Source organism: Nilaparvata lugens, chromosome X (assembly GCF_014356525.2).
Source record: "Nilaparvata lugens isolate BPH chromosome X, ASM1435652v1, whole genome shotgun sequence".
Taxonomy (NCBI): domain Eukaryota; kingdom Metazoa; phylum Arthropoda; class Insecta; order Hemiptera; family Delphacidae; genus Nilaparvata; species Nilaparvata lugens.
In genome coordinates this window covers 76995187-77009862 of record NC_052518.1, presented here as the reverse complement: position 1 = coordinate 77009862, position 14676 = coordinate 76995187, and the positions used below count along the sequence as shown (strand labels likewise).

Sequence of the window (14676 nt, the reverse complement as noted above, 5' to 3'; positions counted from 1 at the left end):
CCAACTAGAGACCAGGCCTTGGCCTACTGGCTCTGGCTCCCTCATCCATACAATAATTACATCACTTTACATTATTGCAATATACAGAGTGAGTCATATGTATGGGAACCCTTCAATAGGTTGGACACTGTTGCAGATATAATACTGTAACTTTCAGGATAAGTTATTGGTTGAATACTCTACTTTTTCACGTACATTTGGATCTCAACTCCTCATAAGGGGGTGACTTAGGGGTTGTAACTCAAATATTTCGAATTACCCATTGTGTGGAACATCATTATAAAGGCCTTTTTAAAAAAAGAAAGATGTCATCAATAAAAATGTTCTATGATACTTGTATTCAAAATGGCGGCTGATTAAAGTTTTAGGTTTTAAAGAAATGATTGGTAGGGTCTATTATTATTGATAAAAATCTATACGCAGATTTGTACGTAAGATTGCTCATGCAGGATATTATTCCAAGAATTCAAGAAATTGTTGGCCCCCGCTTCCACAACATTGGGTACCAACAAGATGGTGCCTCACTTCATTATGGAATCAGGTGCGGATCCAGGACCCTGACCTCTGGGGGGGGGGGAGGGATTGAGATGGTCGTCCAGCCGAACCCTCCCCCTCTTCCGACACCCCCCCACACAGAAAATTTTTGAAGTTTATAATCAAAAACAGCATTTGAGCGCTTTATTTGTTAAAGTTGATTGGATTTTTGAATTTCTTCATTGAAATGCCAAGGTCATGATAACTATATTAATGGTTCAGTCACTATATAAATTGATGCTTGCATTATATATTGTAGTTCTGATTTTTTATATATATTGTTTAGATACATAAGAGAAATCCAGAACCAAGTATTTCATAGAAAATTCCCCTTGTGCTAGATGCACAGTGACCCAAAAACCTCATATTTTCGGTTCGTTTTCCATTTTTTAGTTATTTCCGCCAAATCCTGTAATCGATCAGAAAAATTTGCCCTCGCCTTTTATTTAGTTTATGAAATTCCTAATAAAATGAGATCATTCGGAACTCTCTATCTTCAATGAGTACTTTTTCAATTTACAAAAAAGTAAAATTTTAGGAAAAAATCAATTTCTATGATTTTAGTTTTTGATCCACAATATCTTCCGATTGTTACCATTTGAATGTATAATTCAAGATTACTCTAATCGTAATTTTGTGCTCTACAGGTAGAGCGCTCTGTCTCATATGGATTACAACAATAAACCTTGTATTTTAGAAAACACCCAAGTTTCAGCTTCAATCATCATCAGCAACTCTATTGTCATCACATTCAGATTTCGCATCATAATATAAGTTCATTAAATCATGTTCTTCGAGAATCACCCGTTAGATGCGCGCTCTTAATTTAGTGGAGAGGCGCGCATAAGGATAAATAAAAAATTCAAACAATCATAACTTTTGACACAATGATAAGATCTCATTGTACCACAGCTCATTCTTTTCGGCACGTCAAGGCGGTTAAAATGTATGCATCATAAGTGAAATTCGATTAGAAAATAGACAAGTCATCCTTGAGTGTAGCCTACTTCTACCAGTATTTCAATTCACAAAAAATTACAAATTTCCATATTCAAAGCTGCGTATCTTGTGAAATACTTAAATTTTAAAATGTGGATGTGGAAAAGTATATCCTCTTTTTCCACTACAATGGAGAATACTTTAGATTCCAGTATCATTAGACAGCCAATTTTAAAAATAGCGATTTCGGTTTCACATTTTTTTGCGATTTTTCTGTTTATCAAGAGTCTCTAAAATGAGTCTGATACATCATAGAAACTCATGATTGATCCCAAATTGTAGATTATTCAATCCTCTAAGAGCCCAGTTGCCTAAAATTCATTTTGAATCACTTTTTCCTATCATAGAACTTCCTAGACCGTTAATATGAAGAAAGTATCTTCCATTACTTGATTTTCTTTAATGATTGAATTTGGCATCACGATCATATACTTCCATTTACAGCAACTAAAGAGGAGAAAAATTCAAATTCAATTCTAAAATTCAAGATCAAGTCTCCTTTTATAATAATGGGTTACCGAGATACATATAGCTCTGAATTATTGGTCATTTCTTTGTGTATTGAAATACTGCTTAAACTACAATCAGGGAATTTTATATTTTTCGATCGACTTATGATGCATGATTTTGAACCGTCTTCACGAGCAGAGAAGAATGAGCTGTGGTACAATGAGATCTTATCATTGTGTCAAAAGTTATGATTGTTAAAAATTTTTATTCTTGAGGTGTCCTTATGCGCACCTTTCCACTAAATTAAGAGCATCTAACGGGTAATTCTCATAGAACATGATTTAATGAACTTATCATGGTGCGGAATCTTAATGTGATGACAATGGAGGATTCATTGTTAAGAATTTCATGATCCTAAAAAAAGGCGAAAACTAATTTTTGTGTCAGGATTTGGCGGAAATAACTGAAAACTGGAAAATGAACCAAAAATAATAGGTTTTTGAGCCATCGTGTATCTAGCACAAGGAAATTCTGCATGAAATAATTAGTTCTGGTCTTCTTTTATGTATTCAAACAATATATTGAAAAATCAGAACTACAATATAAAATGCAAGCACACCCCCTTTTTCATGTCTATATTGACTGAAATTAAGTAACTGTAGAATTTTTCAAACATCACTCTGAAAGTGGGGGGTGGGGCGGGGGCGATCGCCCCCTCCCCCAGGATCCGCGCCTGTATGGAATTCGGGTTCGCCAAATCTTAAAGGACGTTTTTCCTGTAATATGGATCAGACAAAGAGGGGCAATCGAATGGCCAGCGAGTTCACCCGATTTGAAACCATTGGATCACTTTCCTTGGAGCCACTTGAAATATCAATATATCAATAATAATAGTTAATTAATATAGTTGATTAATTATTGTATAATCGATTCGCTGTTGCAAGATGGACATCAACATTGACACAGTACATCTTAGGGACATCAACATAGACACAGTAGATCCTAGAGATGTTGTCATGTTGAGTATTATCTTATAGACATCAACATAGACACAGTAGATCTTAGAGAGGTTGTCATGAATGATAATAATTATCACAAAAAATAGAACAAGATGACGTCATTCAATGCGCGTGTGTGTGAGTGAGTGGAGTGAGATATACAGCTGAATCAGTATTTATAGTAGTAATAAAATCAACGAAATTTGTGGATGCTTGCCCAGGTTGAAGGGGGTGGAGTAATAGGGGGAGGGGGTTAGAAGCTGCTGCCCTCTGGCGGTTGTATTAACTTCAAGTTGTCCTTGAGCGTAATCAGACGACGCAACTCTTGCAGCACCGATTTGATGGTATACTCGCGCTGCCATCTTGCCAGTATTGGAACGGCACGGTTGTCGACCAAGCTAGAACTAGTAGAACCTATGCAGGTCATAATGATTCTAGAGATGAAGCGTGCAGTCGGCGCATCATCCGGATATTTTTGACCGCATACTACTTTTAAACTATACATTCGATTCTCGTACGGTGTCCTAGGTGAGCCGATAATCATGCCGGTCCAATGTGTGAGGGTCATATCGTCATCATTTTCGAGACCCCAGCTGATAGTTCCATCTCCGCCCCCTCTCTGACCCTGTTCCAGTTCCTCTAGCAGCCGAAAATTGCACCAAATGACACCAAAATCTTGGCTTGATCGTCCTGATTAGAACTCTTCTTCTTGAGAGACATCTTGCAGTTTTGATTATTGAGAAAAGTATTGATTATCGTAGTAATCTGCAAAATATCAATGAGCTACGAAATAAAGTTGATGGAGCAGCACAAAACATCACTAAGGATTCAAATGATGCGATGTTATCATTTTATGACAGACTGGCACACTGTCTATCGAGAGGAGGAAAGCATTTCGATCATCTTTTAAAATTAAATGTAAATAGTTGTAAACAGATTACTAAATAAATAACCTGTTGTTTCAGTGTATTTCGTTATTCAATCAGTGTATTTCTTTCAAGCTTCATTACTTTACCAATCATTTCTTTAAAAACTGAAACTTCGGATACAAGTATCATAGAACATTTTTATTAATGCCATCTTTCTTGTTTTAAAAATGCCTTTAAAATTATGTATCACACAAAGAGTGTTTACATTTAAAATATTTGAGTTACAACCTCTAAGTCAACCCTCTATGAGGGGTTGAAATTCAGTTGTACGTCAAAAGGTTATTTGACCAATAACTTATCCTGAAAGTTACAGAATTATATCTACAACAGTCTTCAACTTATCGAAGGGTTCCCATACATATGACTCACTATGTGTAACTTCTTAACGTAACGTAGTCCAGTCACTTAGGAAGGATTAAACACAAATATATGCTCCAAAGGTGATCTATATGACAGAAAAATATATTCATTTATTCAATATCAACACTCGTAAATATTTCGATAAAATGATGGAGTTGGCTCTTCACAGTCGTTCAGGAATTCACTTTCTATCTGAAATACAAACGTATTAACTAATTTGTAGTATTCAAGGAGATGTATTATTGAAGAGATCACTCACCTCTGATGAATGGAAAAGCTTTACAATCTAATATCAGCACACGTAAATGCTACGAGGGAATGAGGGAAATAGCTTAGAAATTGCGTTTCCTCTTTCGATTGACATTAAATCATCGGAATCTAAGCTGTGTAGTAACAAGAGAGATATAGTAATACTAATTCTGTAAACAGCTGATCATCCTATTACTTCGCGCAGTTATCTTAAAAGCATCATGTAGAGTGTTATTCACGTTGACAGGGGCAAAGTTGAAGAATTGGTACAAAATATTGGATGGTACATATTATTTTTTATCACTATCGAATACTGTAGGGAGAGAGCAAGTGATCCTCCAGTTTCTCCGCCAAGTAAAAATGTACCAGAAATTCTTTCCCTATTTAATAAAAAAAATACTTGAAATATCATGTAATGTAGCTTTGGTTCCACTTCTAATTCGAATAAATCTTTGACCTTCTACTAAAGATTTCCGAGAACGATTTTTCACTAAAGATCTATAATAAGAACAGGAACTACTAGTTATTAATTAGCAGTAGAAACACAATAAAAATCATTATTATTATCTGTATAACTGTGTAAATCCCCGATCCATGGATATTATTCCAATGAATGAATGGGGAAATTCCATGTGGAATTGGGAATTCGTCTTCCTTCATGAGAACTCGTACTTGGATGACATTCATGATTTATTCACTTAGTATTGCATTTGTACTCTTTTGGCATCAGCTTTTTGAGATCTCATACTTTACACTCTTATGACATGACACTAAAGGGTATGTGATTTATTGAATGTTCTTCGGAAAGTTATAGATTATTGTGAAAATGGCTGGCTTAATGATATTGCTGATGGAGGAAAACTAATGGCATATGATCAGTATGTATAATCAATTCATCATGACCGTAGATATAGGTGTGGAATTTACCACAAGCAAATACAATAGCAAGGAGTTCCTTTTCAATTTTGGCATATTCACATTTAGAAGAGTTCATAGATCGTGATGAGAAATGAATTGGCTTGTTGTTCTGTAGTAAACAACATCCTAAAGCGTCTTGTGATACATCACATTGGATTGAAACTGGAATCTTGTAATCAAAGGGAGCAATGACCTTGTCACTTGTAAGAACCTTTTCAATGTTATTGATTGCATTTACATGAATCTCTGTCCAACACCAAGAGACGTCTTTCTTCAATAATTCTCTCAATGGTGACACTATTTATGACATATTTGGGATGAACATTCTCAAATAGTTGACCATCCCCGACAGACGTTGTAGTTCAGCTTTATTTGTTGGGTCGGGGAGATCATCAATAACCTTTATTTTTCCGGGATCAGGAAGCATTCCTGATTTATTAAACATCATTCCTAAATACTTCACTTCAGGTACACAATATTGAAATTTCTTGAAATTAAATTTTATGTTTAATTTCCTCGCTCGTTCCAAGACCTGTTTCACTGTCTCGACATGTTTTTCTTTATTGTTCGAAGCAATGCAAATATCATCGAAATAAACCACTACTCCTGGAATATTTCCAAAAAACTTTAAAACACATTTGTGAAACAATTCTGGTAAATTACATAACCCAAAAGGAGAACGTAAAAATCTATAAGTTCCAAATGTAGTGCTAAAATTGCAATATTAAGCAGATTGTTCATCAAGAGTATGTGTCAAAATCCATCTTTTATGTCAAGAACGCTGTGGTACTCTTTTACAGACCAACATTAAGTTGGCTCTCCACTGAAATATTTTCGAAATCTCTCAACGCCATCGTTTTGAGCTCGTTTTCAGCTGATTTGAGCAACTTTTTTTTTGTTCTGAGCACCCACCGTTTTTGAGATATGACGTCTCAAAAATTGGAGAGCCAACTTGATGCCAACTCACCACTTTTCGAAATCGAAAAAGTAAACACGCCATCGTTTTGATCTCGTTTTGAGCTGATTTGAGAAACTTTTATTTCGTTTTGAGCACCCACAGTTTTTGAGATTAGACGTCTCAAAAATTGGAGAGCCAACATAATGCCAATACTCCACTTTCTAACTCCAGAACAAGAGGTGCTCTAAACGTTAAAATCTGTACAATAGTGGAGGTCTATGAGAAGCTTCTCTCTGCAGAAATTGACGTTTTGAGCCATCACAGTTCTCAAGTAATTCCCACTCATAGTATGTCCCATGTACTATATGGTAAATCAAAAAATCAATTATAACTCCTGAACTAGAGGTGCTCAAAACGTGCGAACCTGCACAAGAGTAGAGGTCTATGGGAAGCTACTCTCTGCAGAAATTGACGTTTTGAGCCATCACAGTTCTCAAGTAATTCCCACTCATAGTATGTCCCATGTACTATATGGTAAATCAAAAAATCAATTATAACTCCTGAACTAGAGGTACTCAAAACGTGAAAACCTGCACAAGAGTAGAGGTTCATGGGGAACTACTCTCAGAAAAAATTGACGTTTCGAGCCATCAGAGTTCTCAAGTAATTCCTACTCATAGTATGTCCCATGTACTATATGATAGATCAAAAATGAATCACAACTCCTGAACTAGAGGTGCTCAAAACGTGCGAACCTGCACAAGAGTAGAGGTCTATGAGGAGCTACTCTCAGCAGAAATTGACGTTTTGAGCCATCACAGTTCTCAAGTAATTCCCACTCATAGTATGTCCCATGTACTATATGGTAAATCAAAAAATCAATTATAACTCCTGAACTAGAGGTACTCAAAACGTGAAAACCTGCACAAGAGTAGAGGTCCATGAGGAGCTAATCTCAGAAAAAATTGACGTTTCGAGCCATCACAGTTCTCAAGTAATTCCTACTCATAGTATGTCCCATGTACTATATGGTAAATCAAAAAATCAATCATAACTCCTGAACCAGAGGTGCTCAAAACGTGCCAACCTGCACTAGAGTAGAGGTCCATGGACAGCTACTCTCAGCAGAAATTGACGTTTTGAGCCATCACAGTTCTCAAGTGATTCCCACTCATAGTATGTCCCATGTACTATATGGTAAATCAAAAAATCAATTATAACTCCTGAACTAGAGGTGCTCAAAACGTGCGAACCTGCACAAGAGTGGAGGTCTATGAGAAAAATCAATTACAACTCCTGAACTAGAGGTGCTCAAAACGTGGAAACCTGCACAAGAGTAGAGGTCTATGAGAAGCTACTCTCTGCAGAAATTGACGTTTTGAGCCATCACAGTTCTCAAGTAATTCTACTCATAGTATGTCCCATGTACTATATGGTAAATCAAAAAATCAATCATAACTCCTGAACTAGAGGTGCTCAAAACGTGAAAACCTGCACAAGAGTAGAGGTCTATGAGGAGCTACTCTCAGAAAAAATTGACGTTTCGAGCCATCACAGTTCTCAAGTAATTCCTACTCATAGTATGTCCCATGTACTATATGATAAATCAAAAAATCAATTATAACTCCTGAACCAGAGGTGCTCAAAACGTGGAAACCTGCACAAGAGTGGAGGTCTATGAGAAGCTACTCTCTGCAGAAATTGACGTTTTGAGCCATCACAGTTCTCAAGTAATTCCACTCATAGTATGTCCATGTACTATATGGTAAATCAAAAAATCAATTATAACTCCTGAACTAGAGGTGCTCAAAACGTGCGAACCTGCACAAGAGTAGAGGTCTATGAGTAACTAATCTCAGCAGAAATTGACGTTTCAAGCCATCACAGTTCTCAAGTAATTCCCACTCATAGTATGTCACATGTACTATATGATAAAGCAAAAATCAATTACAACTCCTGAACTAGAGGTGCTCAAAACGTGGAACCTGCACAAGAGTAGAGGTCTATGAGAAGCTACTCTCTGCAGAAATTGACGTTTTGAGCCATCACAGTTCTCAAGTAATTCCCACTCATAGTATGTCCCATGTACTATATGGTAAATCAAAAAATCAATCATAACTCCTGAACTAGAGGTGCTCAAAACGTGAAAACCTGCACAAGAGTAGAGGTCTATGAGGAGCTACTCTCAGAAAAAATTGACGTTTTGAGCCATCACAGTTCTCAAGTGATTCCCACTCATAGTATGTCCCATGTACTATATGATAGATCAAAAATGAATCACAACTCCTGAACTAGAGGTGCTCAAAACGTGGAAACCAGCACAAGAGTAGAGGTCTATGAGGAGCTACTCTCTGCAGAAATTGACGTTTTGAGCCATCACAGTTCTCAAGTAATTCCCACTCATAGTATGTCCCATGTACTATATGGTAAATCGAAGGTCTATGTAAAGCTACTCTCTGCAGAAATTGACGTTTTGAGCCATCGCAGTTCTCAAGTAATTCCTACTCATAGTATGTATCATGTACTATATGGTAAATCAAAAAATCAATCATAACTCCTGAACCAGAGGTGCTCAAAACGTGCGAACCTGCACAAGAGTAGAGGTCCATGAGGAGCTAATCTCAGAAAAAATTGACGTTTCGAGCCATCACAGTTCTCAAGTAATTCCACTCATAGTATGTCCCATGTACTATATGGTAAATCCCACTCATAGTATGTCCCATGTACTATATGGTAAATCAAAAAATCAATCATAACTCCTGAACTAGAGGTACTCAAAACGTGAAAACCTGCACAAGAGTAGAGGTCCATGAGAAGCTACTCTCAGAAGAAATTGACGTTTCGAGCCATCACAGTTCTCAAGTAATTCCTACTCATAGTATGTCCCATGTACTATATGGTAAATCAATAGATCAATTATAACTACTGAACTAGAAGTGCTCAAAACGTGAAAACCTGCACAAGAGTAGAGGTCCATGAGGAGCTAATCTCAGAAAAAATTGACGTTTCGAGCCATCACAGTTCTCAAGTAATTCCCACTCATAGTATGTCCCATGTACTATATGGTAAATCAAAAAATCAATTATAACTCCTGAAGAAGAGGTGCTCAAAACGTGGAAACCTGCACAAGAGTAGAGGTCTATGAGAAGCTACTCTCAGCAAAAATTGACGTTTCGAGCCATCACAGTTCTCAAGTAATTCCCACTCATAGTATGTCCCATGTACTATATGGTAAATCAAAAAATCAATTATAACTCCTGAACTAGAGGTGCTCAAAACGTGGAAACCTGCACAAGAGTAGAGGTCTATGAGTAGCTACTCTCTGCAGAAATTGACGTTTCGAGCCATCACAGTTCTCAAGTAATTCATACTCATAGTATGTCCCATGTACTATATGGTAAATCAAAAAATCAATTATAACTCCTGAACTAGAGGTGCTCAAAACGTGCAAACCTGCACAAGAGTGGAGGTCTATGAGAAGCTACTCTCAGCAGAAATTGACGTTTCGAGCCATCACAGTTCTCAAGTAATTCCCCATGTACTATATGGTTAATCAAAAAATCAATTATAACTCCTGAACCAGAGGTGCTCAAAACGTGCAAACCTGCACAAGAGTAGAGGTCTATGAGTAGCTACTCTCAGCAGAAATTGACGTTTTGAGCCATCACAGTTCTCAAGTAATTCCCACTCATAGTATGTCCCATGTACTATATGATAAAGCAAAAATCAATTACAACTCCTGAACTAGAGGTGCTCAAAACGTGGAAACCTGCACAAGAGTGGAGGTCTATGTAAAGCTACTCTCTGCAGAAATTGACGTTTTGAGCCATCGCAGTTCTCAAGTAATTCCTACTCATAGTATGTACCATGTACTATATGGTAAATCAAAAAATCAATCATAACTCCTGAACTAGAGGTGCTCAAAACGTGCAAACCTGCACAAGAGTAGAGGTCCATGAGGAGCTAATCTCAGAAAAAATTGACGTTTCGAGCCATCACAGTTCTCAAGTAATTCCTACTCATAGTATGTCCCATGTACGAAGGTCTATGTAAAGCTAATCTCTGCAGAAATTGACGTTTTGAGCCATCACAGTTCTCAAGTAATTCATACTCATAGTATGTCCCATGTACTATATGGTAAATCAAAAAATCAATTATAACTCCTGAACTAGAGGTGCTCAAAACGTGCGAACCTGCACAAGAGTGGAGGTCTATGAGGAGCTACTCTCAGCAGAAATTGACGTTTCGAGCCATCACAGTTCTCAAGTAATTCCCACTCATAGTATGTCCCATGTACTATATGATAAATCAAAAAATCAATTACAACTCCTGAACTAGAGGTGCTCGAAACGTGGAAACCTGCACAAGAGTAGAGGTCTATGAGAAGCTACTCTCAGCAGAAATTGACGTTTTGAGCAATCACAGTTCTCAAGTGATTCCCACTCATAGTATGTCCCATGTACTATATGGTAAATCAAAAAATCAATCATAACTCCTGAACTAGAGGTGCTCAAAACGTGAAAACCTGCACAAGAGTAGAGGTCTATGAGGAGCTACTCTCAGAAGAAATTGACGTTTCGAGCCATCACAGTTCTCAAGTAATTCTACTCATAGTATGTCCCATGTACTATATGGTAAATCAAAAAATCAATTATAACTCCTGAACCAGAGGTGCCCAAAACGTGAAAACCTGCACAAGAGTGGAGGTCTATGAGAAGCTACTCTAAGCAGAAATTAACGTTTTGAGCCATCACAGTTCTCAAGTAATTCATACTCATAGTATGTCCCATGTACTATATGGTAAATCAAAAAATCAATTATAACTCATGAACTAGAGGTACTCAAAACGTGAAAACCTGCACAAGAGTAGAGGTCTATGAGGAGCTACTCTCAGAAGAAATTGACGTTTCGAGCCATCACAGTTCTCAAGTAATTCCTACTCATAGTATGTCCCATGTACTATATGGTAAATCAAAAAATCAATTATAACTCCTGAACCAGAGGTGCTCAAAACGTGAAAACCTGCACAAGAGTAGAGGTCCATGAGGAGCTAATCTCAGAAAAAATTGACGTTTCGAGCCATCACAGTTCTCAAGTAATTCCCACTCATAGTATGTCCCATGTACTATATGGTGAATCAAAAAATCAATTATAACTCCTGAAGAAGAGGTGCTCAAAACGTGGAAACCTGCAGAAGAATGAAGGTCTATGAGTAGCTACTCTCTGCAGAAATTGACGTTTCGAGCCATCACAGTTCTCAAGTAATTCATACTCATAGTATGTCCATGTACTATATGGTAAATCAAAAAATCAATTATAACTCCTGAACTAGGGGTTCTCAAAACGTGCGAACCTGCACAAGAGTGGAGGTCTATGAGAAGCTACTCTCAGCAGAAATTGACGTTTTGAGCCATCACAGTTCTCAAGTAATTCCCACTCATAGTATGTCACATGTACTATATGATAAAGCAAAAATCAATTACAACTCCTGAACTAGAGGTGCTCAAAACGTGGAAACCTGCACAAGAGTGAAGGTCTATGTAAAGCTACTCTCTGCAGAAATTGACGTTTTGAGCCATCGCAGTTCTCAAGTGATTCCCACTCATAGTATGTATCATGTACTATATGGTAATCAAAAATCAATTATAACTCCTGAACTAGAGGTACTCAAAACGTGAAAACCTGCACAAGAGTAGAGGTCCATGAGGAGCTAATCTCAGAAAAAATTGACGTTTCGAGCCATCACAGTTCTCAAGTAATTCCTACTCATAGTATGTCCCATGTACTATATGGTAATCAAAAATCAATTATAACTCCTGAACTGGAGGTGCTCAAAACGTGTGAACCTGCACAAGAGTAGAGGTCTATGAGTAACTAATCTCAGCAGGATTCCCACTCATAGTATGTCCCATGTACTATATGGTAAATCAAAAAATCAATCATAAACTGCACAAGAGCAGAGGTCTATGAGGTGCTACTCTCAGAAAAAATTGACGCTTTGAGCCATCACAGTTCTCAAGTGATTCCTACTCATTGTATGTCCCATGTACTATATGGTAAATCAAAAAATCAATTATAACTCATGAACAAGAGGTACTCAAAACGTGCAAACCTGCACAAGAGTAGAGGTCTATGAGTAGCTACTCTCAGCAGAAATTGACGTTTTGAGCCATCACAGTTCTCAAGTAATTCCCACTCATAGTATGTCCCATGTACTATATGGTAAATCAAAAAATCAATTATAACTCCTGAACTAGGGGTTCTCAAAACGTGCGAACCTGTACAAGAGTGGGAGTCTATGAGTAACTAATCTCAGCAGAAATTGACGTTTGAAGCCATCACAGTTCTCAAGTAATTCCCACTCATAGTATGTCACATGTACTATATGATAAAGCAAAAATCAATTACAACTCCTGAACTAGAGGTGCTCAAAACGTGGAAACCTGCACAAGAGTGAAGGTCTATGTAAAGCTACTCTCTGCAGAAATTGACGTTTTGAGCCATCACAGTTCTCAAGTGATTCCCACTCATAGTATGTCCCATGTACTATATGGAAATCAAAAAATCAATCATAAACTGCACAAGAGCAGAGGTCTATGAGGTGCTACTCTCAGAGAAAATTGACGCTTTGAGCCATCACAGTTCTCAAGTAATTCCTACTCATAGTATGTTCCATGTACTATATGGTTAATCAATAAATCAATTATAACTCATGAACAAGAGGTACTCAAAACGTGCAAACCTGCACAAGAGTAGAGGTCTATGAGTAGCTACTCTCAGCAGAAATTGACGTTTTGAGCCATCACAGTTCTCAAGTGATTCCCACTCATAGTATGTCCCATGTACTATATGATAAAGCAAAAATCAATTATAACTCCTGAACTGGAGGTGCTCAAAACGTGCCATGTACTATATGGTAAATCAAAAAATCAATTATAACTCCTGAACTAGAGGTACTCAAAACGTGAAAACCTGCACAAGAGTAGAGGTCTATGAGAAACTACTCTCAGCAAAAATTGACGTTTCGAGCCATCAGAGTTCTCAAGTAATTCCTACTCATAGTATGTCCATGTACTATATGGTAAATCAAAAAATCAATTATAACTCCTGAACTAGAGGTGCTCAAAACGTGCGAACCTGCACAAGAGTAGAGGTCTATGAGGAGCTACTCTCAGCAGAAATTGACGTTTTGAGCCATCACAGTTCTCAAGTAATTCCCACTCATAGTATGTCCATGTACTATATGATAAATCAAAAAATCAATTATAACTCCTGAACTAGAGGTACTCAAAACGTGAAAACCTGCACAAGAGTAGAGGTCCATGAGGAGCTAATCTCAGAAAAAATTGACGTTTCGAGCCATCACAGTTCTCAAGTAATTCCTACTCATAGTATGTCCCATGTACTATATGGTAAATCAAAAAATCAATCATAACTCCTGAACCAGAGGTGCTCAAAACGTGCAAACCTGCACAAGAGTAGAGGTCTATGAGAAGCTACTCTCAGCAGAAATTGACGTTTTGAGCCATCACAGTTCTCAAGTAATTCCTACTCATAGTATGTCCCATGTACTATATGGTAAATCAAAAAATCAATTATAACTCCTGAACTGGAGGTGCTCAAAACGTGCGAACCTGCACAAGAGTAGAGGTCTATGAGTAACTAATCTCAGCAGAAATTGACGTTTTGAGCCATCACAGTTCTCAAGTAATTCCCACTCATAGTATGTCACATGTACTATATGATAAAGCAAAAATCAATTACAACTCCTGAACTAGAGGTGCTCAAAACGTGGAAACCTGCACAAGAGTAGAGGTCTATGAGTAGCTACTCTCTGCAGAAATTGACGTTTCGAGCCATCACAGTTCTCAAGTAATTCCTACTCATAGTATGTCCCATGTACTATATGGTAAATCAAAAAATCAATTATAACTCCTGAACTAGAGGTACTCAAAACGTGCAAACCTGCACAAGAGTAGAGGTCTATGAGTAGCTACTCTCAGCAGAAATTGACGTTTCGAGCCATCACAGTTCTCAAGTAATTCCCACTCATAGTATGTCCCATGTACTATATGATAAATCAAAAAATCAATTATAACTCCTGAACTAGAGGTGCTCAAAACGTGGAAACCTGCACAAGAGTGAAGGTCTATGTAAAGCTACTCTCTGCAGAAATTGACGTTTTGAGCCATCGCAGATCTCAAGTAATTCCTACTCATAGTATGTATCATGTACTATATGATAAATCAAAAAATCAATCATAACTCCTGAACCAGAGGTGCTCAAAACGTGCAAACCTGCACTAGAGTAGAGGTTCATGAGAAGCTACTATCTGCAGAAA

At 37.4% G+C, this 14676-nt stretch overlaps 1 protein-coding gene across 1 annotated transcript in view; it reads right to left on the bottom strand.

Moving 5' to 3' along the window:
• Nucleotides 1-3234: 3234 nt before the first annotated feature.
• LOC111057859 (ubiquitin-conjugating enzyme E2 variant 2-like) overlaps nucleotides 3235-14676 on the bottom strand; it is a 13019-nt gene continuing 1577 nt past the window's right edge. The window contains exons 2-3 of the mRNA XM_039442059.1: nucleotides 11646-11688; nucleotides 3235-3640 (exon numbers count right to left, since the gene is read on the bottom strand). Of these exons, the coding sequence (XP_039297993.1) occupies nucleotides 3235-3640; nucleotides 11646-11688 (449 nt within the window). The remainder of the gene's footprint in view (nucleotides 3641-11645; nucleotides 11689-14676) is intronic.